Source organism: Passer domesticus, chromosome 4, assembly GCF_036417665.1.
Source record: "Passer domesticus isolate bPasDom1 chromosome 4, bPasDom1.hap1, whole genome shotgun sequence".
Taxonomy (NCBI): Eukaryota; Metazoa; Chordata; class Aves; order Passeriformes; family Passeridae; genus Passer; species Passer domesticus.
The window spans coordinates 51929701-51954681 of NC_087477.1; the positions used below are offsets into that span (position 1 = coordinate 51929701).

The following is a 24981-nucleotide window of genomic DNA, read 5'->3' on the forward strand; positions in this document are numbered from 1 at the left end:
TCAAAAAGAATTTTAAAAAATTTAAAATACCCAACTTTTGATAACTTACTCTGTGTGTGTCTTTTTCTAAGCTATATCATTTTTTTAAAATCTATGTTCCTGTTATGAAATGGTCATTATCACAGCCATACCTTGAACAAGAAAAAATTGGTTGATGACATTATAAAGTTTAAAATGATTGCTCAAATCTTCAGGGAACTGCATTCCTCTCTGTGACATAAAACAATTTTAGAAGTGCCAGGAGATACCAATATCAAAAAGCTATGAATTCTCATCGTTGCCATAATTTCACAAGTGTCATATCTTAATCCATTGTGTCCAAGTATATTATGCAACACAGATGCATGCTGACTTGCCACAAGTCAATTATCACAGATTATAGCACTGTTTGGGTTGGAAGGGACCTTGAAGATCAGCCAGTTCCAGCCCACATGCCATGCAGAGAGACACCTTTCACTAGATCAGATTTCTCAGAGCCTCACCCAACCTGATCTTGAACACTTCCAGGGATGGGGCATCCACAACTGCTCCAAGCAGCCTGTTCCAGTGCCTCACCACCCTCACAGTAAGGAACATTTTCCGAATATCCAATCCAAACCTAACCCCTCTCAGTTCAAAGCCATTCTCCCTTGTCCTATCACTACATGCCCTTGTGAAAAGTTCTCTCTCCAGCTCTCTTGCAGCCCCCCTCTGTATTCAAAGGCCACAATCAGGTCTCCCCAGAGCTGAACAACCCCAACTCCCTCAGTTTTTCCTCACAAGAGAGGTGCTCCAGCCTCCTGATCATCCTGCTCTCCTCTGGACTCACTCCAACAGGTCCATGTCCTTCATATGTAGGGGACCTGAGAGCTGGATGCAGCATTCCAAGTGGTGTCTCCTGAGAGCAGAGTAGATGGGCAGAATCCCCTCTCTCACTCTGCTGGCCATGCTGCACTGTAAAAGGCCAACAAATTTGTCAGATTTGCCCTTAGTGAAGTCATGCTGCCTGTCACCAATCACTTCCTTATTTTCCATGTGCCATAAAATAGTTTCCAGACAGATTTGCTCTCTGATATTGCAAGACACCACAGTGAGACTGACTGGCCTCTAGTCCCCTCCATCTTCCTTTTCTCCATTTTTTAAAATGAGGACTACGCTCCCTTTTTTCCATTCAGAGGAAATTTCACCAAACTGTCACAGCTTCTCAAATACAATGGATAGTGGCTTAGCCACTTCCTCTGCCACTTCCCTCAGAACCTGTGGATGTACCTCATCAGGTCCCATGAATTAGGGCACCTTCAGGTTCTCAAACCCTGATCTTCTAGAGCAGAATCCAATCTTTCTTCTCCGAGTCCCTGCCTTTGCCCTCTGTAACTTGGGCACGGTGGCTGGAGCACCTCTCAGTGAAGATTGAGGCAAGAAAGTTGCTGCGTACCTCAGCTTTCTCCATATGCTGGATAACCACATCCCATTTCCTTACAGACAGGGCCCACATTTTCACTAGTCTTTCCTAGTTATTACTGATAGCTCACGACATTCTAATCAAACCTCTGTCTCATCTATCTGTCAAACGGAAATGAAAAAACAGAGAGAAGTTGCCAGAACGACTACTTGAGATCCTTTAAAAAATAAAAAAAAGGAGAAAGCTCCTGTAATACCCTTTATCCCGCAGGTCATCCTGAACACTGCCTCTTGGACAATGCTTCTTCAGCTTACCTTGTTCTTACAAATAAGCACTAACCTTCCTACAAACATCAACTTGAATATCCAAATTTTGAAAGAATGTTATGTTTATAGATATATTAAACAGTTATTTAAAGACAGCAATTCTGCAGTCAGTGCTTTGGGGATATATTTGCCATCGAGTTACATAGACACAGAATTTATGTTGTAGTCATGATTGCATCTCCAATCTGAAACATTGCTTTGTCTCACTGAAGGGGGAAGGCAGGTCTCCTGATAAATGTACTGGAGGAGAATGTGCTTTGCTCTTTGTCATACTGCTGTCTGCCTCCATGACCTTGCAGCAGATATTCACAATTTCTATAAACTTCTGGTGACTGAAAAAATTACCGTCTTCTTTCCTGCTCCTCTCAGTACTTACAGCCTTAATTAGGAAGTAAAACAGAATGGTTTTAAGAAGCAGGTATGTTGGATGCCCATTATTCCACAGCAACAACTCACAGCCTTAAAAACACATTCAAAAGTGTATCTTCTGTTTTTACCAAGAGGGAAGTAAATCCTGGAGCAAAGCCACATCTGACACCTGTATGTGGCAAATGCATCTGTTACTGAAGCTAAACCCTACAGGGGTAATGAACAAGAGGCCATGAGCAAACAATTTCTCTTTTTGGATGTACACATATGGGCTCATGCAGCAGTTTGTGCAGAACCCTCCAGCCAGGTCGGAGCCGGACTCACAGGCACTGTGTATTTGCATGACCACAATGTTTTATCTGACCTAATTAGCACCATGTCCAACCTAATTAGCACCACCTACCACAGGTTAAGTACTTTGGGTGCAGCAGCACTCATACACAAGTCTACAGCTGCTGTCTCCTATTTCACAAGTAACTCAACAAATATATGCTAAGTCCTGTGCTCTGTTGCATGGTGCAGAGGTGCCCCCTGTCATGTTTGTGTTGCTTGGCTTTTTAAATAGCAAACACAGATAATTTTATTTTATTGCTTCCAAGGCAATATGCTGCTTTGCTCACTGCTGTTTTTCTATACTGCTTCTATTTAACTGAATGGGAAAAAGAATGCTTAGCACACCAAGATACTAGGATGAAATATGTTTAGGATATGCTTCTACATGTGTCTAAAAAGAACCCAAACAGTAAAAACAGCTAGGTGAAAAGAAATCCCTAAATCTCTATGCTCAGCTGCCCATGTAAGTGCTGACTCTCTGCTATCATATCTCTGGGGCACTAATTTACAATTCTGTAAGATGTTACTGTAAACTGCTTAGTAGCAATGCTTTGTCCATTTGCACAAGCATGAATGATGATCCAAGGTGTGAAAGCTACAGAAAATAATCCTCTGATATTTATATATGACCTTAGGGAAGTACATTCCTCCAGGGCATAGGAATTTTTTCTAAAAAAAAAAGAAAAAAAAAAGAAGACAAAATATTCTATTTAATCCCTTTATCAAATAAACTGATAGGCTGTGCCTGTTTCAAGTTAACACATGGACACATTAAGCACAGTAATGAAGTCCAAAATTCCTACAAGCAACTAAACTGGGCATTATCTGCTGGCAGTTTATAGTATGTGTCATGGTAAGAGAAAATCTTGAGAGATTTGAAAGATGCAGCAATTGCTCCAGGGAGTGTATTCCATATGTTGAGGGTGACCAAAAGGACATCATTAACACAGCTACAAGAAAAGCAGATGGAGTAGATATGGAGACTGAGAGAGAAGAGGGCAGACAAGGACAGGAAAAGACAAAGTTGTGAAGGGCTGTGGTGCAATCGAGGCCCAAGCTGAGCTGACAGAGCACCCAGGTGCTGCTGAGTGGGTGGGCTCCATGGGCTCTTGAAACAATAGCCAGGAAAGCCCCCAGAAGGAGTGAGTGCTTTTGTACTGGGTTAGCTCCCACAGCTGCCTCACTTGGGTGAGACAAGCACCTGTGCTGGCACAAGGGAATGGACAGAAACCAACCCGTGCTGGGGGCTGAGGAAGGAGGTGCAGCACCACCCTGCCGGCAGCAGGCAGATATTAGGGTGGCTTATCATCAGAATCAGGTCACAGCCTAACAGCGGGCAGCAGCCCTGCACAAACCAGCACAAGCCACGGCTGCTCTGCAGCCCTGCATCTCTCACTGCTTGTCCCTGCTGCAGACCCAACTGCCTCGCAGCCTTGTCTGGAGAAATAAGCTGGTTGTAAGAGGCTCCTCTCCCCCCTTCCCCATACTATTTTTCGGGTTCCTAATCTGGTTTATCACACAGCTGAGCAAAACAACTGTGCCAGGAAACCAGCGGGCATATCAAAGAGACAGGCACGGATGGCTGGGAGCAAAAACTGTCTTAGGCCAGCACAGCTGCCAAAAAAATTGTCCAACTGCATTCTCAGAGGGCTACAGGATTTGCAGAGACAGGGGAATCTATGGAGATACACTAAAGAGGTAAGTACAAAAAGGAACCACAAAAATAGGCCAGGGAGATAAGTGCAAGAATAGTGTTTCAAAGGACCTTTTTGACAGGTCGGGTCAGGCCTGGGAAAAAAAAAAAAAAGAAAAAAAAAAGCTGTCATAAGCAGGATGAGAGATAACAAAAGCCTAAAAAGGCACATCTGTGATGTGAACAAAGGTAAGAAGATAAGAAGATACTTTAGAGAAGAAAAGGAAATAAAATTCATATACATCAAGATAAACAGGTCAAAAAAGAGTGAAGTCAAAGATGACTCCTACAGGTCTGATTGACAGAGTGTAATTGTGTACCTTCCAGGCAGAATTGCAAACTCCTTATCCAGGAAAAAACAGTGGTCCTTGTGTAGGGACTGCAGATGGAGTTTCAGCTCAGGAGGGTCTCTGAAACAATATACTACATTTCCTCAACAGGTGGAAGCTTTTAATCCTGAATGCCTTGGTAAGCAGTTTTTTTCAAATTAGCTTGAAAACTAAAATGCTTGCACTCGCTACAAGAATAGAAGTGGACAGTATCAACAGCATTGCCACAGAGCACAGGGTCAAAATTTTTCAGATACTTTGTAAGCCTTTACTTTAGAATCCAGAATGGGCCAAAGCCACTTCTCTCAGCCTTTACCTTTGCTGGGGAAGAAGGGATATTCAGATTCAGAAGCCTTGACTCTGCCTCCACTGTAATTTTGCTACTGTCAAAATGTAGAACTGCAGCTAGGAGTGTTTAAGAGCTGATTTTGATGACAAATTATTACATCAGGATGGAAAATGGGTTCACATTTGTCTGTTTCAGTAATGGAATGAAAAAGTAAGCCACTCTCAATTTTTGGAATTATACCCAGCTTCTAGAAATATTTCCAGGCAATATTGTCTCCTTTAGTGCCATCCAGTGGAATTAATGTGAAATATCACTCATGCACAAGGAGGATATACAAAAATACAACAACACAGAGCACAGAAAACAGCTCTACATTTTCAGGAGGTGCTGTTCATACCAGGTAAATTGCAGGTTGTCAGGGATATTGGTATAACAGTAATGAAAAACAGAACCATGATTTCCAATAGCTATAATTCAAATTAGATCTGACACTGCTGCCTGTATTTTCAGGAAAGCTCCTTATATAATTTCTAAAATAGTTATTTGTGTCTGCAAAATATGTAGGACATACAAAAGTGATACTGGTACAGCATGGTATAATGATTTAACAGCATCTGTTTGTGTAATGCTCCAATCTGCAACTCAAGCCAGCAAAATATTATTTGTAATTTTGTTTCTCCTCTGAGCTATGAATAACTTGACTGAAGGAGCAGGGATATCTGGATTTACAGGCACTCACATTATCAATAACACAGTATTTTTAACATATATTCACACACATCTATATTGTATTACATATGTGTGTGCATGCAGACATGCATACCTGCTGTATACATATATATGCACACACACAAATAAAATGTAGGTATGTTGCAGCCTCACAATAGATTCTCTTTTATATAAAACCTCCTTGCCCTTTTAGTACTTCCCTGAATCCTCTTGAATTACAATGAACTCATGCCAATATTTGCATTAACATTCCAAAGGCCATTTTCTTGCTTTTTCCAAGTCCAGGTTACAGCTGCCTGCCAAAGGCCTAAGGCTTCCTACCTAAAAACTCTTTAAAGGTGGCTTTCAAGATGGGTTTCTGCAACAAAATGGAGTTCTACCTCTTTTGTTCCTTTATAGGACACAGAAAAGACAAGAAACTAACTTTTGCTAAATTAAAAAGTCAGAATATTTTCTTGGTTTTACTTACCCTAGCACATAACTATTGGAAATGGAAGAAAAAAAAGTCATTGAAATGCTAATGTCTCTGTGCTTGTGAGTTTTAACTTTCCTTTCTCTAAGTTTCTGTTTAAATCCCAGTGGTTCCTCTGTCAATGCTCCCCTTCCCATCACAGCTTGTCCCTTTTCTCAGAGTCAAGATTTGATTCTGTTTGATTTTGTCTGCTCTAACAATGTGCTCTCATTCTTCTGGTTTCCTCACTGGCCTCCACGTCTATTCTCTCATACAGATTCCTTGTCTATATGTACCTGTTCCATTGCCTTGAACTCATTCTCCTACATTTCTCCTTGAGGACTTATTTCCTTCCTCACCTAATCCTAGTGTCCTATCCCTAGTGCTCTCATGTTAAGGTTTTCCACTTCCAACAGTTTGAGTCTTGCCTCCACACTTACTGTTTCCTTTCCTTCAGTCAAGTCCTTGTTCCCTCTCCATTCCAATAAGACACACTCAAAAACCCATGAAAAAGAGAAAACAGCAGCTTTTGGGGAGCCCAGGGGATAATTTTCATAGACTCTCTCAGTCCACAGACCCACTCCAGCCCATAGTGGCAAACAGAGGTCTTTTTTGGCCCATAGCAGGGGAACACTTGCCTGCAATAGTAGTAAGGATGGCAGGGACACATGCTAATTCAGGAACATGAAGAATTAATTTTTTCAAGGCTCATAGATTATGCTCCATATAGTCAGAAGATCAGACACCCCAATTCAGTTTTTTTCTGACAAATTCCAAGTTTGCTCTAGAGTATAAAGGCATTTAAGAACCTCAAACATAAGCCCTCCACAATAATTTACCCTAGAAAAAGCCCTTTTTTCTTAGATCATATTTGGTAGTAATAAAGTCATCCTAAACTTCCATCCTCAATAGGGAAAATGTCATGCCAAGCAGTGGACTTTTAGCAAGTGGCACATTACCTAAGGCATAGTTTAGCAAGAAAAATTTAGCAATTGATATGCTACCTTGAGGTGTAGTTAAAGTTAACAAACTTATTTAAAGAACAACAACTGACAACCCTATTGTAGGCAGTTATATATGTAAAGTATAATGTATTACTAAATGCAAAATAGTATTTAAGTTAGTAATAAGAGCATGTATGTGTGAAGGAAAATTATTATGAATTTACCTTCATTTTCACCCTTAGTTTTTATACTCTGTAATTACTCAATACATATTCCTCAGCTGAGCAATCTCAGGAGAGTGGATGATTTTGTAATCCAGAGTTGCTCATGGTAGTGTAAGAACAGTTGCATGACTGTAGTGAAACAAAAAACCAGATCTACTCTAGTTTCCATTGACAAGCCTAGATAGTAATTCATGCTCTTCTAGCAAATAATTTCATTTATTCCAAGGATTAATTTACTGAACAGAAATTACTGGGTACTTTGGCACGTACAGACACATCTCTGTGGAAGTGCTGTCCCTTGCCTGAGTAGTAGAACTCCAATGATCTGCTCTAGCAGAACACATAACATGATATCGGGAAATGGCAAAACTCTTCTACAACTGTTCTTCAAACTGCATTTCTAATGAGCTCAAGCCAGAGCTCTCCAGTAGTTTACTTATTACTTATAGCAGGGACCAACCAAAGATGGTGTTCAGGGGATTTACTGTGCCAGGCCACTAAGATTGCACTGTTACTGCCTTTCTGTGGCAATAACTCCAAGCTCTCTTTGCACTGCATGCTGTTAAGGGCACAATTCTCATATTAAGTTGAGTAGGGAATGTCACTATATATTAAACTTAACTGCACAGAACATAATTGAACTCAATGGGAGATACTGCCCTCTATGTTTCAGTGGGACTTGACTTTGAAGAAACAATAATTCACTGGTTTATAAAGACACAAATAAACTTATTATACAAGAAGTGCAGGTGCAATACTGTGATTTATAGACACTGGTATGATTCACCTTGAGATTTTTGTTGTATCTTGCCAAAAGCAGCTATTATCAAACCCCAAATGACTCTTAACAACACTGCTATCGACGTGGCATTTAGAAGTTCCTTCTCTAGTGGGAACAAAACCATCTCTTTTCTTCCAATGTTGAAAATTAAATGCACAGCATTAACACCATCAGTGAGGTGTTTAACTTCAAAATTGCCTTTCCTGGTGAGAATGAAAATAGTACCTCTTTTGTTTTTCAAAATTAACAGCGGTGTTTTTCTCTCTTTTCTAACATACATACTTATCAACCTGAGACACAGTATATCTCTTAGTGCTCACAGAGTACCAAGAGTATATAGTACTGGTATTCTTGTCTGTGCACATCATCCCATACTCTAGGAGGAGGATTTATCCTGTTTCCAGTGTGATTCAAACACACATTAATAAAGTAGAAAGAATATGACTGGAAAAAAGCAGGTAGGGAAGACAAAAGGCTCATTTTTAAGTCATCTTTGTACCAGCAACAATACATTGATGCAACTGTAACACCAGAGAAAATTACCCCAAAATTAAAGCATAAGGCTCCAGAAAGGTATCAGACCAGAGAAGTTCACTACAACCAAAAACTGTTGTGAGCCATTCTACATGTGTGCAAAACTGTTTCTGATTTTTCTCCAGATATCACCGGTATTTTGTTTTCACATTTACAGCCAGCAGGCAAAGAGGTGAAATGGTGCTCTGTTAATTTGTCCTCTGGGCAAAGGAGTAAAAAAAAAAATCTGGGCAAGAGTAAATTCCTTTAATCAGTCCTTTAGCCACTCTAGGACTGGATAATGTGCTGAGTCTCCAACACTTCCTAGAACAATTCTATTGTAGGAGTCCAGCACTCACAGGTGAGTCCATACATTCACATGGGGTGAGTGGAAGCACTCACAAAGCCCTGAGGTGTGGAGTCCTGTCTCTGTGGTTTGGCTGTCATTAACCCAGCAACACCAGAATATGACTCCTGGAGATCCCTCTGAGTGTATAAAATGTTCCCATCACCATCCTGTGGAATCTAACCCTCCCCAGCTCCCACTCTTAACTAGTATATGAGCAGCTCAACATGGACTAGTCCTTAGTTCACTTGGCAACTCAGATGCATGTGGAGGAGGACAGGACATTCTTGTCTGCACTGCTTGCTCCTCTTCTTCTGTAAGAGTACAGACAATTCTGCTGCAGCTGCTCAGGCTTGGTTGAATTACTGCTGTCTCTGAGGAACAGATCTCAACCAGCTTCATTAGAAAGCAAACTGGTTCACTGAAGAGCATAAACAAACAGGCTGGCAGAATGGATGATCTTGGCTGAGGTGCAAACTTAGACCTATGTTTGTCAAGGATTCCATTCACCCTTCCCTTCTAAGGTCTGTATGGACCATGAAGTCAAGAACTGTGGTATCACAGACTCAGAGGTCTAGGAGACAGGCCCACGTCACCTCTAAGCAGAAACCCTAATGTGACAGATGATGCCCTTCCTGTATTTGAGCCTATATTTCAAGATAACCACACGTGGGACTGATACAACTAATGCCTGGAAAGCAATGTGATGACCACAGTTTCTAAACTTTCTGACACTGTTTTGTAACACACCCATTTCTCCAAGACACCCACAGCAGAGAGGGTATAAACTTTCTGCCCTTTTCTTCAGCCCCATGCCATTCATTACTGTTCCCTTGCTCCCTGTTACTGAATTATTCTTGCCAATGCACAAGATAACATTGTGAGGCCTAACCAGGAAAGCAAAGAAAAAACATTTCCATTCTAACAATGGATAAAGAGCAAAAGTGAATTGGACTTCTTTTTTCTGAGTTCATTTCCTTAATCCCTTAGTTTTTGCTCCATAGAGGTACTCTTAGTTAAACCACTACATAATCATTTCCACAAAATAAGACATCTAAGTCATTAAGGAGAAATAGTCCTTCCTTCAATGCAATCTCTCCTGTAGTCCAGTTCATGATGACATGTAGGTGTTAAAAACTGAAAACTTAAGCAAACCCAGACTTTTAATCCAGGAGAAAAAAATCAATACAGCTCTCCAGGGACAATCTTTGGAATTCAAAATTCTTTCCTCTTTTGCACTAATTCAGCAAGCCCTATCTTGGCAGATGGAAGCTTGCAATATTTTCACAGTGTGCTTATTACTTTTTCACAGAGAATTGTTCAAATGGTCTTGAATCAAATTCTGGAGTAATATTTTGCAAACTAAAGACAACCTACAGAGCTGCAAGAGTAATTAGCTGAACCCTTTGTAGCCAGCAGTCCTCATTTAATGCTTTCTCAAAAATGCTACAACAACCCATGTCCTTGTCACTACCTTTTTGTCACATGCCAGTGTTGTAAAACCTGGAATATGTCCAGATTATTTTAAGTCAGGATAAGTCTTTTGTGCAAGCCATCAGGAAAGGACACCTAAGCAGGCGAACAGGCAACAGCTAGCATCCCTTAGTACATCCATGTACACATTGCTAACTTGGCAAGTACTCAAGGTCCACATATCCTATACCTAAACTATCCTCATATAACATTAAAATTCATGCCTATAGGTCAAAATACCCCTGCCCAGGTGAAGACCCCTTCCCAGAGCACTGGATAAAAGTTAGGTGGGGTTACATAACTTGTATGGAAATTATTAACCAACCATAACAGAGGGGCTATCCTTGGAAAGTAACTAACTCCAAACTTCTGTGCAGCAATAATGGCACAGAAAGTCCAGAGGCGCATACTTGATTTGTGGAATACCACTGAGCACCCAGGCTTGTGCAACTCTGAAATAATAATTGTTTCTCCTGAGTATGCAATTATTGTCCTGTTGCACACCAGGTAACAAATCCGATTGTATGGACAACACTGAGGAGGAAAGGGGGAAAGGACCTGAAGGTCCTTTTGCTTTCACCTGTGGAAGATGATCTGGGGGTGCTGGTGGAACATGAATCAGCAACACATGAGCCAACAGTTTGCTCAGGTGGCCAAGAAGACCAGTGGCATTCTGGCCTGGATCAGAAATAGTTTAGCCAGCAGGAACAGGGAAAGGATTGCCCTTTTGTACTCAGCACTGGTGAAGCCACACCTCAGCTGCTGTGTCCGGTTATGGCCACTCAGTGCAGGAAGGACATTGAGGTGGTGGAGCAAGGCCAGAGAAGTGAAATGAAGCTGGTGAAAGGTCTGGAGCACAAGTGTTATCAGGAGTGGCTGAGAGAGGAGGGGTTGTTTGCAAGAACAGAAGCTCAGGGGAGACCTTAGGGCTCCAACAACTACCTATGTCTCCTACAATTACCTGAAAGGAGGCTGTAGCCAGGTGGGGATCGGCCTCTTCTCCCAGGCAACCAGTGTCAGGATTAAAGGACACAGTCTTAAACTGCGCCAGGGGAGGTTTAGGTTGAACATGAGGAGGACTTTCTTCACAGAAAATGTTGCGAAGCATTGGAACAGGCTGTTCAGGGAGGTCTGGAGTCACCGTCCCTGGGGGTGTTTAAAGGAAGACTGAACGTGGCACTTAGTGCCGTGGTCTAAGTGACAAAGCGGTGTTCGGTCAGGGGTTGGAGTCCGTGATTTCAGAGGACTTTTCCAACCTCAGTGATTCCGTGATTCTGAGGTAAAACACCAACTAATCCCCCACGAACTCCGACCTCAGCAAGCCTGGAAACAATCAACCCGTAAAGCAGAACTTTTGTTCACGTTTCCCCAGCACAATGCAGGGCTGACAGCCGAGCCCAGAGCGCCTCTTTTCCGCCGGCACCCGGCGGTGTGCGGGTGGGCCGGGCCATGGCCGGTTCCGGTTCAAGGCCCAACCCGCCCGCTGCTCTTCCCTTCCTTTCCGTTCCCTTGCCGCCCGGCCCACGCGGATGTGAGCTCACGGCGCGCCGGGCGGAAGCAGCGGGGCGGGTGTTTCCGCGGCGGCGGCGATGGCGGGGAAGGCGGCGGCGGGCGAGCCCCTGGGGCGGACGGCGGAGGAGGCGGCCTGGGCGGACACGCTGCGCGGGGCCTGCGAGCCGGAGCACCACTGGCGGTACCGCCGGGAGTTCCTGCTGCGCAACGTCGGGGAGCTGCCGGCGGCGGGCAGCGCCCAGCTGCAGCGCCTGGTGTCCCTCTCCATGGTGTGGGCCAACCACGTCTTCCTGGGATGCCGGTGAGTTCCGCGGGACGCGCCGGGGCACGGCGGCGCGGCGCGGCGCGGCCGTCTGACGAGGCGCCTTCCCTCGTTTGCTCTTGTCGCCCCTCCAGGTACCCGCCGCAGGTCATGGAGAGGGCGCTGGAAATGGCCGAAGGCATCCAAGTGACCGACGCGCCTGTCCGCACCACGAGAGACGAACTGGTTGCCAAGGTGAAGAAAAGAGGCATATCAAGTAGCAATGGTTAGCAGATCATAGCTGTGACAATACATAGGAGTCTAGAAAATGCTTGTTTCTGAATGTTCTCGGTTTGCCTCGGGCTTAGAAAGTAGTCAAAATAATTTACTTTTTAAACTCCCGCTAATAGTCTCCTCTCTCTGTGCTATTCTTTTTCTAATATAACGTCTCTAAAATGCACATAATGTGTACATAGTCATTTGGCAATGTGGAGCTGTTGTTTTGAATTTCTGCAGCTGGTGCACTTTAATCTGATAACTTGTGTGTTGTAATATGGGCTGCTGTGCTCCAGTTTAAATATGTTCTTGTTACTTTGCCATTGTTGCTGTATAAGAAACTGAATTTCTTAAAGTAATTCTCAGACTAATGTTTTAAAAATATTTTGTGATCTTAGTAGACAAAATACACTTCTTTTATTTTTAGATCAGATAACCCATTTAATGAATATTGGCCAGTTTTGGTTTGGACTTCAAGAATAGAAATACATACTTGGGTCCAAACCAACATGTGAAATCTCGCATGAGTATTGTCTGGATTTTATCAAAAAAACCTCAAAATTCTGAAATAGTAGGTTAATACTTGAAATGACAGTTCAAGGTGTATTGCTAATATATACCCTTTAAATTCACAGAGAATATTGCTAGAAGGTTTTAGATTATTTTTCTCTACATGGTTATTTGATAGTGCAGAAATCAAAGAGGATCACATATTTTACCTGTTTTGCAGAAGGGGTAGAGGAGCCCTGCAAGAGACAAGCTGTGGAGAAAAGCAGAGACTCTAAGGATGTTGGAAAGGATGTGAAAACAACCAAGGCAGAAGGAGTGAAGGAAACAGAGAGCACCTTGCCCAAAAAGCAGGAAAAAGGTACTATCAAAGATCCAGAAACTTCCCAGTCAACTTGCAGTTCAGATCAAGAAATGGTCACAGTCTCAGACATGGAAACAGAAGGAAAACCTGCTAATGCTGAAAGTACTGCTGAGCAAAAGCCACCTTCATCTGAAAAAGAGCCAGGAAAGAAGCCTTGCTCAAGCCCACCTAAGGAAAGCAAGTGTGAAAATGTGCCATCACCTGAAAAGAAAACTACAGCAAGTGTAGCGCCACTGGCTGCCGAGAGCACCCCTCAGGCAGCAGCAGTGGAGGCGGCGCTGCCACCAGCTGCCAAGAGCACCCCACAGGCAGCAGCGGTGGCAGCAGCAGTGCCATCAACCTCCAAGAGCACCCCACAGGCAGCAGCGGTGGCAGCAGCAGTGCCAGTGACCACCAAGAACACCCCACAGGCAGCAGCAGTGCCACCAACCACCAAGAGCACCCCACAGGCAGCCGTGGCAGCACCAGCAGTGCCACCAGCCACCAAGAGCACCCCCCAAACAAGTGCTGCGTTGCTGTCTTCCAAAACCCAGGTGGGTGCCCCAGCATCGGTGTCCAAGAACGGTGCTCAGGTGAGCAGCTCGCTGCTCCTGGCCCCCAAGAGCGGTGCTCAGGTGGGCGCCTCGCTGCTGCTGGCTTCCAAAGGCCCGGCTAAGGTGGGCTCCCCGCTGCTGGCCTCCAAGAGCAGCGCGGAGGTGGCCGCCTCGCTGCTGGCCGCTCGGAGCGGCGCGCAGCCGGGCTCCTCCCTGCTCGCTTCCAAGAGCAGCGCTCAGGTGGCGGCTTCGCTGCTGGCCGCTCGGAGCGGAGCTCAGCAGGGGCCCTCCCGGGGTGGAGCTCAGCCAGGTGGTTCCGTGCTGGCCTCCAAGAGTGGCTCGCAGGCAGCTGAAAGCCCTGCGAAGGCTTTGTGCAAACCGCTGACCAGCGAAGACGCAAAGGAAAGACAGCCTTTTTTCAACAGACTCTACAAAGCTGTAGCCTGGAAGCTGGTTGCTGTTGGAGGCTTCAGTCCTAATGTAAATCATGCAGAACTTCTAAATTCGTCTATTCAGTCTGTAAAAGCTACGTTAGATGTTGCTTTTGTTCCCCTGAAGGAACTTGCAGACTTGCCTCAAAATAAAAGCTCTCTAGAAAATATCGTTTGTGAACTGAGGTGCAAGTCTGTCTACTTGGGTACTGGCTGTGGTAAAAGTATGGAAAATGCCAAAGCAGTGGCTTCAAGAGAAGCTCTGAAATTATTCCTCAAGAAGAAAGTTATTGTGAAGATATGTAAAAGAAAATACAAAGGTAGTGAAATTGAAGATTTGGTGCTTCTGGATGAAGAGTCAAAACCTTCAAATTTGCCTCCAGCTTTAAGAAATCCTCGTGAGATCTTGTAGGGGAGAATCACTGTTTGTACTGTGTATAGTATTTCAACACAAGGACTGAAGGTTAATTTTGTACTTTGAAAATGTAGGCTTCCAGATATTTTGTATTTCTTTCTCAGTTTTGCAAGACAATGATAGTTCTTTCACTTGGTAGCAATTGTATAAAACTTGTTAGAGATGACAAGTGCGCATTTAAAGGTATTGCCTTAATATACGGCACACTAGTGTGCTGTTGTATTTGCAAAATAGTCTACCTAACTCTTCTATTTTTAATTAAATATTAAGGTACAATTTGCTGTTTAAAACCTGACGTTTTTGTAATTCTTACAATTTGATGGTAGTGTGCTCAATTGTCTACCATATCTTTTCTAGGCTCGTAGAAGTGTGTACATAGGGACCATAATACTTGAATAATTGAAAATTGTTTAAAAATTTCAATCAAATTTGAAATATATGTTTCAGGCTTGTTGCACATAATGTTCACTGTTGCTCATACTAGGAAAGAAAGTAGTTGGTTGACTATTTTCATGGGATCTTTTCATAACACTTGCAATATAAGTGACGTCCCGATCCCATTTAACATTATGCTATCAGGTTAGAGCCCTTTTAATGTCACATTGGCAAATTAGCAATTAGCAGTCAAACCTCAGCTATTTCGGCCACCAAAACTGTAAGCAGATTTAATTTATATGGTGAAGTATCATTTACAGTTTTGTTTGGTACTTTTTTTTTCCAAATGAACATGGATTTCTATACTAAGTATATTTTGACTGCTACTAAAACAATAAAACCTCTGTGATAAGCATCTATAGTATTTTGGTTTTGGCTACTAAATATTCCAGCCATTTCAATAACATTGCAACACCTTCAGTAAAGCTTTACATTGAGTAACTTCAAGGTGTAATCCCACGAGAATTAGTTGGTTTCTTTAGATGTGTAACTGAAATACTGTTAAACTAATAGAGGGGACCTGTAGAATATGAATTTCAACTTTTGTAACACCAAGGTAAGCAAAATGAAAATGTTGCTGTCTGCTGGAAGCAGCAAGTATATTGTAAAGCATTCATTCTAATCAAGCCCTTCCTTTGCTACATTTTTACTCCCTGTACAAAATAGTTTGAGGCAAAGTGGGAGATTACCTTTTATTTTCAATGTTGCTGAAATACCTGCACAAACTGCATGTTTTGGTATATTGGATAATGACATGTAATTGTAAAAACATAATGTCTTCAGTGCTATTTTGAATTAATCTTGTCCTATTACAGTAGTTAGCATCATTTAGTGGTGTCCTTACTCTTGACTGACAGATCCATTGATCAAGCGCTAAAGGAATGAATAGGAGTTTCTGGGATCTCAGTAGTACATACGTCCACTTCCAGTTCTTTTGTGAGTTTTGGCACTAAACCACGGTGGTGTTTACGCTGTGCCCTGTGTGCTTTTGAACAGCAGTGGCTGTCCAGTCCATAGCACCAGAAGCCTGCAAGGCGCTCGCACTTCCCGATGGCTGGTTGAGAACTGCCTCCTGACCCCTGTGCTTCTGTGCCCTCGGTCGCCCTTCGCCCTAGTTAGATTTCTCAGGAGTTCCCCCCGGCATTCCTGGAGCACCACCCGGCATTCGGAATGCAGTGTGCTAAATTGTGTCTTAGTGCAAGAATTGATGTCTGCTTCTAGCGCAGGGCAAGCTTCGTGCTGTGCTGAGGAGCTGTGGTATTCATGATGGGAAGTGTGGGATCTGTTTTCAAGTCCTTACCCTGTTCAGGTAGACACAGGTAAGGACTGTGCTTGTGAGCCAGGAGTTGCATCCTGTGCCCTCTACAGATCTCTGGTTCAGAATTGCAGCACGTGCTGTAATGTGAAAACCTGTGTTTCTCGTCTGTAAAGCAAAGCTCTCAGTATTCACTGACCTCAAGGGGCTGTTAGGGCAACTGTGTTAAAAGGCTGAGGTGCTAGATGTCTTTTTTAAACGACCTGACTTAGAATTACTTTTTAAAAAAATTTGAATGTTATTCCTCTTTGATGTTTGGTTGTGAATCATTAAAGAACAAGTCTGTAGCTACTCTTAACAGAAACTGAAAGCTGAAGCGTGTTATTTTTATTTCACATTCTGCATGGAAAGCAGCTAAACACACAGATTCACATACAGGTGAATAAGCACTTTTAGAGTATTCAAATGAGAATTTACTAACATTTCATTAGCCCTAGAGGAACAAAGAAATTTAAAGAACTGGCTGTGGCAAGAAGTGTTTGTGCAGTCCTGTCAGTTCTAAACTCCTGTGTCTCTCCTCCAGGTACTGTCCTGGTCTCTGGTCTTTTACTGTCAGACCCCCTGACGGGCCAGGGAGAACACCTGCACTTACAGTGTCGGTGTGCAGAGTTGTCTCAGGGGGACAGGCAAACCGACCAACCGAAAGGAAAACGGACCCCGTTTTTCCTACGGAAGTACGGGAAATCGCAGCCATCGGAAAGTGACTCCCGTTTCCTCTGGGCGCTGCTAGCACAGCCCAAGCCCGTAGGGCAGGGTCCGTGCGGACAGCGCCCGCTGGTGCAGCTGGCCGCTGGGGCTGCGGCCGTGCGGGCCGCGCCGCCGCCGCTCCCGTGCAGCCTGAGGGCGCTGGGGCTGCGGCCACAAGGGGCGGGGCCGAGGCGCTGCATTTGCATAGCGCGTTCCCGGCACCGCTCCGTTCCCCCGCGGTCTCTTTCCGCGGCCGTCCGGGGTCGTAGCGCCCCTCGGGGGGCGGCCAGGCCACCTGCCCGCTGTGCATCGCCTGGGGAGACTAGCAGGGAGGCAAACGCAATGTAAAGAAAAAAAAAAAAAAAAAAATACTCACCCTGCCCTCGAAGGTATCCTGGCTGCCGTGGTTTATATATCATCATTGGGTGCTAAGGATGCTGGGATGTTCTGAAGACCTGCTCGCTAGGCCACGCACGGAGGACTTCCGTTCCTCATGGGCCCCGCGCCCGCCTAGGGGAAAGTCCCCGGACCGCAGGCAGAGAGTGCCGGGCGCTGCCGCGCCCCCGCCCGCCCCGCCTCACTCACCCCGCCGAGACGCCCGCGGGCCGAGCGGATGAGCGCGGGGCGGGCTCTCGTCACGGCCACAGACACGCAGGTAGCGCGGCAGGCGCGCCAACAGAACGGGGCTCACTCTCAGGCCATCCTCTTTTGCCGGCGGGGCGGCACGGGGCGCCTCAGGGCTGGCTGGTGCCTCCCTCAGCCTTGCGTGGGCAAGAGCGTGTGGGGACGACCCGCCGCTGCCCCGCCAGTGGCGTGCAGGAGCAGCGGGCCCACAGGTGCCTCCTGGCGAGCAGCATTACTAAAGTTGGAAAAGAATTGGGATCATCGAGTCCAGCCGTTGACCGAACACCATCTTGTCAGCCAGACCACGGCACTAAGTGCCGTGTCCAGTCTTTCCTTAAAAACCTCTAGGGACGGTGACTCCACCACCTCCCTGCGCAGCCTGCTCCAATGCTTGGCAATCCTTTCTGTGAAGGAATGTCTCCTATTGTCCAACCTGAGCACATTCTGTTGGGGAGGCGCTTCGGGCGGAGCACTCACTGCCTGAAAAGGCTTTCCCCCCTTCCCTGCTCCAGGAACAGCAAGAGGCCGGGTGGCAGTTCCCTGCCGCGGGCACTCGCCCCCGCAGAAGTTCCTGGAGCACCCACGGGAGGGCTCGGTGCGTGTCGGAGCGCCGGCACAAACGCTGACACAGCACCGGCTACAAGCACAGCGGGCTCTTAGCCAGGCTGTGCTGTGCAGGGCGTACCTACCCCCGGGATCCCCTGCTCTGCCAGTGCATGCCACCAGTGTTATTTGCCCACTTTAATTAGATGCTCATGCTTAAACTCCCAGGTGCTAACTCGCCAAGATGCTGCTGCCCTGCTGAAAAACCGAATTAATTTCATAGGCAGTGCTGCTTTTGCCTCTAGTATGTCAAGCAAATAGCACATCATCATGCCCCACTGCGGAATAAAGCCCTCTGCTGCACTACAGTCATGTCTGGGCATATAAGCCATGACAGAAGAGCACCGGCAGAGATCCCCAAAATTACATAAAATTCGGGCATCTTTGACCCAAAATAAATTGTTTATTACCTTACCCAAATTATTTTTAGGTATTTTACCCTAAAATTTTTTTTTTTTAATAATATTTTAAAATAAAATTTTAAAAAATTCTTTTTGTTATTTTACCCTAAAAGCTCCCAAGCAGCCCAGAGACAATGCTTCCTTCTGGTTCATTCCATCTTGGTGTTTTTGAAGTTTCTGTAGTGAGCCCAGGTCTGCTAAATGGTGTCTTTCTCTTTGGCTGAGCCTTAGACATGTGGCCTATATGCAGGCACAGTACAGTCTGTAAACCCTGTTATTTCCTATACCTGCTGTTCCTCTCCCAGCAATATCCTCATGGTGACCTCTTTCCAGCCATGTCAGAGCCCCACAAGACAGAGGAGACCAGCATGCAGAGCAGAGAGCACCTCTGCAGAGTTGGTGGTGGCAGCTCTGAGTGCCTCACAGGAGAGCCCCGAAAGGGTGCACAAGAAACCACCTGGCCTGAGCTGTTATTTTGGCTGCTGTCATAGCCACTGAACTACTCCAGTGCCTTTCTTTTCTCCTGTGATCCTGCATGTGATCACCTATATGTATGTGGGGAAAGAGAGATTTCAAATTAAAACACTATCAAAGAACCCATCCCAAAAGAAACAACTAAACTGGGGCACGGCTCTATGAAGTCTTGTTTTTTTGGCCGAGAAACTGTGATGAAATCTCAGTGTCCCAGTTTCACCTACTAAAAGGATGTATCTAAAGCTGTATGAAGCACCTGCTATACAGGCTAAAGACCACATAAAGCTTGTGGAGACAAGCTGAAGCTTGTGCAGTGACTGATGTGTGCTTGGTTTTATTTCTTTTTTTGGCCCTAAAATTGCACCATAGCACCTTAATGACTTGAACTGGTTCTGTGCATGTGTGAACAAAATGGTCTCACTTGTAGATTATGGTAAATGTTCTTCAAATGTTATGGTAAATGGTCTTCAAGTTTGTTAGCAGGAGACAATATGTCAAACATCAAACTTCTCTAGCCTATAGGTTAAACTAAGCTGACATGACATGGTCTAGTGATCCAGAGACTGAGGGAAAAAAGCGGACATTGAAAGAATTTTGATGCTGTCTCTCTCTCTCACTGGGCAAATCTGTCCCCGAGCTTGTAAGTTGCAAAATACAGAGAAAATAAAAGCAATATCTGTATTTTTAAAGTTTTTATTTCAGCTAGATTTTCATTTTTGCAATGTTTTTGCATAATGTATAATATGCCATGCTCTTTGTTCAGGTAACAACAATTAACTTGTGTTTGTGTACGTGCCTTCTGGATGGTTCTGTTAGTTGCCACTGCCACAGCAAAGGCACTGCCATTAGGTAAGTTAAGCATTTTTAAGAAAATGCTGTCGTTAAATCTGCTGTCAGGATGCATCAATTTCTAGTCTGTGATTAATTAACTCACAGATGAGCATTTAGGAAAACAGGTTTTATGTTGATACGTGGTAACAGTTTCAAATATGTTGTAGGCTAATTACGAAAATGGTGCATGATAATTTCTGAGCACTACTGCCTGTTCCTAAGGTAATGGAATATTGAGTTACAGTGGTTACCAGCTATGTATCTTCCTCCTCTAGTAATATTCCTGCAACTGAAAAAGCATTGTTCAGCTCCAACATGTGATCCTGCAGCCCTTTAAAGTTTTCATTGCCTCTGGTGGTCAAGTAACATTAACTGTTAAGCCCAAGTGCAAAAGGACTTCTCAATATGAATGTAGAGATGAATCACATTGGGCAAGAGATGTTTTGTCACTAGTAAGAAAACTGATCTAACCAATGGCTTTACAAAGTCCTCTGATGTTTTACATTTTACATTTCAAGTCTTCCGGTATCTAGCCTGGAGAAGAGACAGCTGAGAGGATCTTATCAATGTCTATAGGTGTCCAAAGGGAAGGTGTCAAGAGGATGGAGCCAGGCTCTGCCAGGTGGTACCAAGAAACAGGACAAGAGGCAACATGCAGAAATGCATATATAGGAAGTTCCACCTGAATATGAGGAAGAACTTCTTTACTGTGCAGGTAACCAAACACTGGAACAGATTGCCCAGAGAAGTTGTGGAATCTCCATCTCCAGGGAGGTTCAAAAGCTGTCTGGACACAACCTGTGCAATGTGCTCTAGGGGACCCAGCCTGAGCAGGGAAACTGGACCAGATGACTCCCTGTGGTCTCTTCTAGCCTCACCTGTTCTGTTATTTTGTGATTTTAACTGCAGCTAAGGTCTATGTTCAGTCAGATGCTGCCTGTATTTTGACAGCAGTCTTCCAGCCTAAAGCCTCCTTTAGTTTGGTGTAAATGCCACATTTCTCATTATTTTGGGGAAGAGGATGTTTGAGAGGCAGGAATTTATTCATCTTGTTTAACCATTTTTTTTTTCTCACAATTACAACTGAATAATAAAGCAAATGTAAACTCTGTCTGTTCTTGGGGGAAAAAACCCTGTACCCTGGTCATACCGCAGTAGTAAAGGATAATACCACTTTTTGGTAACTTGGAGTAAGTGATGGCACTGAAAAATTTCCTTAGCAGAAGTACTTCTAGAAAACCCCTAATATGGGTGATTTTTTGCTACAGGTCCTAGAGGTGCTATATTACTCTCTGGTGCTATTTGTGGTGACTTTTCAGTTGCACTAGAAATTAATCATTTTTACTAGGTGAGGATAAGCGGATTCCAAAGGAGAAAAAAAAAATCTGCACTAGGAGGGAAATAAAATGAGGCTTCCTCCTGTTTGTTGCATAGTTTTAATGACATATGCCAAAACTCTGTCCAAGTTTTCAGGGGAACTCTGAAATTCCTAAATGGTAAGCATAGGCATGTAATTACCCCATTTTCACATACAGAGTGGAATTCGTTTCAGTGACTTCTGTGACAAGAGACCTGGGCTCCCCTTACAGTCAATGGAGACATTTTTAGAGCAAGACCTATTTATCCTAAGATTCTCATTCCACATATTTAGCTGGATGACTCCCACCTTTATTTCCTGAGCTGGAAAGAAAAATTAACATCTGGATATAGGAGAGTATTATGAATGTCTTAAACTATCACCTACTGAAAATTTCTGCAGGTGTGCTGCCCACCCTCATTTAATAATCTTGATTACAAAGTTTAAATATGTTCTTCACAAAAGGAAGAAGTAAGAATGTGTTTTTCTTTCATGTGACGTGCTGAGAAACAAAATCACAGAAATGCAGCATCCATGTCAGTGGGTACCTCAGGTAAGAACACACAAAAATCCTGTCTTCATTGTGTGCAAAAGGGTCTTGGTTCTTTTCCCTTAAATTTATGTGGATTCTTCCACTTATTAGAATGAAAGAGGATCAGGTTTCAGGGCTGAGGTGAGACAAGAAAGATTACCTTGTTACCATTTCTAACATGGCTTCCCTAAACATCATCTGCACACCTCCTGAGGTTTTTCACGTGGTGATCAGTTCTGGAGCTGGAAACCAAATCCAGTGATCATTTCTGCTTTATAACAGTAGCTGAGGAAGAGGAGTTACTGTCTGAAAGCAGTTCCTGGAGAGAAGTACAGGGAAGTGTTACTTGAGACACAAGTGGACAGATCCATGTTGTAAATGACAGGGAATGATCCATGTGGTGCTATCACTGCAGTGGCCAGATGCTGCTCCCAGCTGATCAGCAATATTCCCCTCCTCTGAGGAGCTGCAGCTCCCATGCCAGCCAAGCATGCTCCATAGCACCTGTGAGAATCTGGTGGTGTCCAGCTCCTGTTGATTTCCAGAGGGTATTCCAAACAGAGCTGATAGCCTCAAAAAGGAGCAGTGTGGTTCCACTCAAAACAAAGTGACAATGTGTCAGTATGCTCTGATGAAAGCAATGAAGTCATATATAAGTGAATTTCATAACATGTCCTGCCTTGGGCCTACCAATTCTCAAAATACTTTTTGTTGTGGCATTAGAGTATGGAAACTGAATGTGAAGAACCGTAATAAATAAATAAACAAACAAACAGTTATTACAAAATAAAGCATGGAGTAAACTTAGTCTGCACTTTTTAGTCCCCTTTTCAATCTGCTTATGGTGAAATTAGCAGAACCTATCTGCTTAAAGAAAAAATTGAGCAGGATATTGTGGCTGCCCTCTTTTCCATGTTAATACAAGTCAACTGGTTACTAAGTCAGATTCAGGAAGAGATTTTATTTTATTGCATATTGGCAGAAAACAGAGTAGGTGTTGTGGATGAGGAAGAACATATCTCTCCTGATAAGTACAGGATATTTGTTGCTTGGTACTAGAAAGCTCTTTGGTACAGTTGAGGATGAAGCTAACAGGCAAAAAAGCACATCCCAGTATTTTCAGTACTGTTTCATTTATTATCTGATTGAAATTATCTGTTGTCTTTTTTTAAGTATTCTACACTTGTGTAAATGAAAGAGAAAAATAGTAATAATAGTGAATTCATATGATTTGTATTCCACCAGATAAATCAAGCCTAACATTTAAAGAAAATAAAAAGGAATGTCTGGCATTACAGGGATGTATGTTTTTTGGATGACCTGATGTTACAGAAGCTTTTGAGAATAGCTTACCTGGTCAAACACAGTAGTATCTCTGGCAAGGATAGCCTCTTCCAAGAATATCACCTGTACAAAACTCTGCTATGGCCTATTGCTTCCTTCAGCTGACTCTTAAGCCCATCTGGCTTGTACTCATTCTTTTTTAAATCTGTTTATTTTTGTGGTATCTCAGATAATTCTTCATCCTTTTCATCTCATGAAAGACAGAGAAGTATTTCTGACAAGAAATATATATCATCAAAAATCAGTTCTTTTACTTAAAAAAGGACCTTGTTGTCATCCTTTGAGCATTCCTACTAAATGCTAAGAAGGTCTTTCACAATTACAGCCCCCTGTGGACTTGTCCTCATCAATAATGCTGCTTTTCTTTTTCCACAGCCTGAAACACTTCCTGGGTTATCAACAGAAAGCAAGAAAGAAAATTTAAAAAGCAAAACCAAACAAACCAAATAAACCCAAACCAAATAAAACAAACAAACAAACAAACCCCCCCACCACCAAAAAACCAAAACAAAAAACCAAAGTAAAACAAACAATACAAAACCCCAAACCAAACCAAAATAAAAAAAAACAACCCTAACCAACTTGTGTATTATTATGTGAAACAGGACAGGAATCATCTGTGTTTTGAAGATTTAAAATCAGGATTATGAAAGATGAGAGGCAAAACTTTAATTGGAAAAAATAAGAATTGGACTAAATCTCTGGAAATATTTTTATCATAGTAAAATCTGTAATATGATAAGATCATCTTTCACAAAAAGAAGGGGAATACTCTGGTTGGAACTTTAAAAACCTATACTGGTAATTGTAAAGAAACAAAAACAGTTGGGATCTATTCTCCCTGAAAACTGGTATTAGTTTAGACATACATAGATAAATCTAAATAAACTGGATGTAGGAGCTCTCTGTATTACTTACCCTTTTAGACAACTACTGAGATATGTTTGTACACCCTAATATCACATCCGTGTGTATGTCAGCCTCAAGCTGACAGTTTCCCACTTGGCAGAGAGGGTTGGTGGAAACGTGTCATCACTCTGCCTGTCCATCTCTACAATTAGCAAGGTTTTGCTCTACCATGCCTGCTCCTATCTCCAGATTATTCTCACATACAGACAGTGAAAGAAGGGACACAGTTGGTTCTCAGAGCTATCAATCAACCTGCAAACTTGAGCCCAATACATCAAAATTCTCCTGTGCTTGCTCCTAGCCATTCTGAGGCATGAGCAAAGCAGAGAATTCAATCAGCTCTTCTTGCTTTCCTTTCCCCTGAGGCTTCAAACATGCAGCAAGCCAAGGCTTCTTTTTTCCTAGGGAAATCTGGTCCACTGCTGCATTCTTAAGGTTCCCCAAAATTTAAATTTTTATTTTAGTGTCTGAAAGCAGCAGACACCACCTAAATTCAGAAATCATTAGCTATTCTCTGCTGTACCTTAGATACTGTTTCTCCCATAGTGACAAACAGCAAGATTTTAGCACAGAAATCACCTGTAACAAATGCTATGAATTATTTTCTTGGCAATTTCTTTACCGACAGTGAATACACAGTTTCTTGTGAGAAAAAAAATATGCCAAAATGTCTGGTTTAAATTCATACTTAATAGTAATTAACATTTAATTTTAAATAACATGTTAATTTTGAATTAACATTTTTGCTTTATTTTTTCTGCTCTGTAGGGGAATCTCCTATTTCTTAGCTCTATTTCTTCATGAGATGGCAGAATGTTACACCCATCAAACTTACTATAAGCAGAAACACGACCCCTAAAAAGAGCCAACACCTTTGTCAAGAATATTGTATCAATTATATTTATCCAGGTCCTTTTCACTGGCATACAGATAGTGCTTTTTCCTGCACAGTGTTATCTGTTAATACTATAGACAAAAATTCAGTCTTCAGTTACTTCAGTTACTCAGA

At 43.2% G+C, this 24981-nt stretch overlaps 2 protein-coding genes across 2 annotated transcripts in view; one reads left to right on the top strand and one right to left on the bottom strand.

Moving 5' to 3' along the window:
* The window catches only part of DCTD (dCMP deaminase), a 201541-nt gene extending 189961 nt beyond the window's left edge, over window positions 1-11580 (bottom strand). Inside the window, exon 1 of the mRNA XM_064417824.1 lies at window positions 11143-11580. Within this exon, the coding sequence (XP_064273894.1) occupies window positions 11143-11252 (110 nt within the window). The 5' untranslated portion in view covers window positions 11253-11580. The remainder of the gene's footprint in view (window positions 1-11142) is intronic.
* Window positions 11581-11718: 138 nt separating this feature from the next.
* Window positions 11719-16514, top strand: CDKN2AIP (CDKN2A interacting protein). Its single transcript, XM_064417819.1, has 3 exons — window positions 11719-11994; window positions 12090-12220; window positions 12941-16514. Exons 1-3 carry the CDS (start codon window positions 11771-11773, stop codon window positions 14455-14457), a joined length of 1872 nt encoding a protein of 623 aa, XP_064273889.1. The 5' UTR covers window positions 11719-11770; the 3' UTR covers window positions 14458-16514.
* The last annotated feature ends 8467 nt before the right edge of the window (window positions 16515-24981 follow it).

Excerpts from the sequence above, each read along its gene's own strand:
- CDKN2AIP (XM_064417819.1), top strand. The coding sequence starts at position 11,771 with ATGGCGGGGAAGGCGGCGGCGGGCGAGCCCCTGGGGCGGACGGCGGAG. Across the intron at positions 11,995-12,089 it reads CACGTCTTCCTGGGATGCCG|GTACCCGCCGCAGGTCATGG; the intron begins GTGAGTTCCGCG and ends TCGCCCCTCCAG. Across the intron at positions 12,221-12,940 it reads AGGCATATCAAGTAGCAATG|AAGGGGTAGAGGAGCCCTGC; the intron begins GTTAGCAGATCA and ends CCTGTTTTGCAG.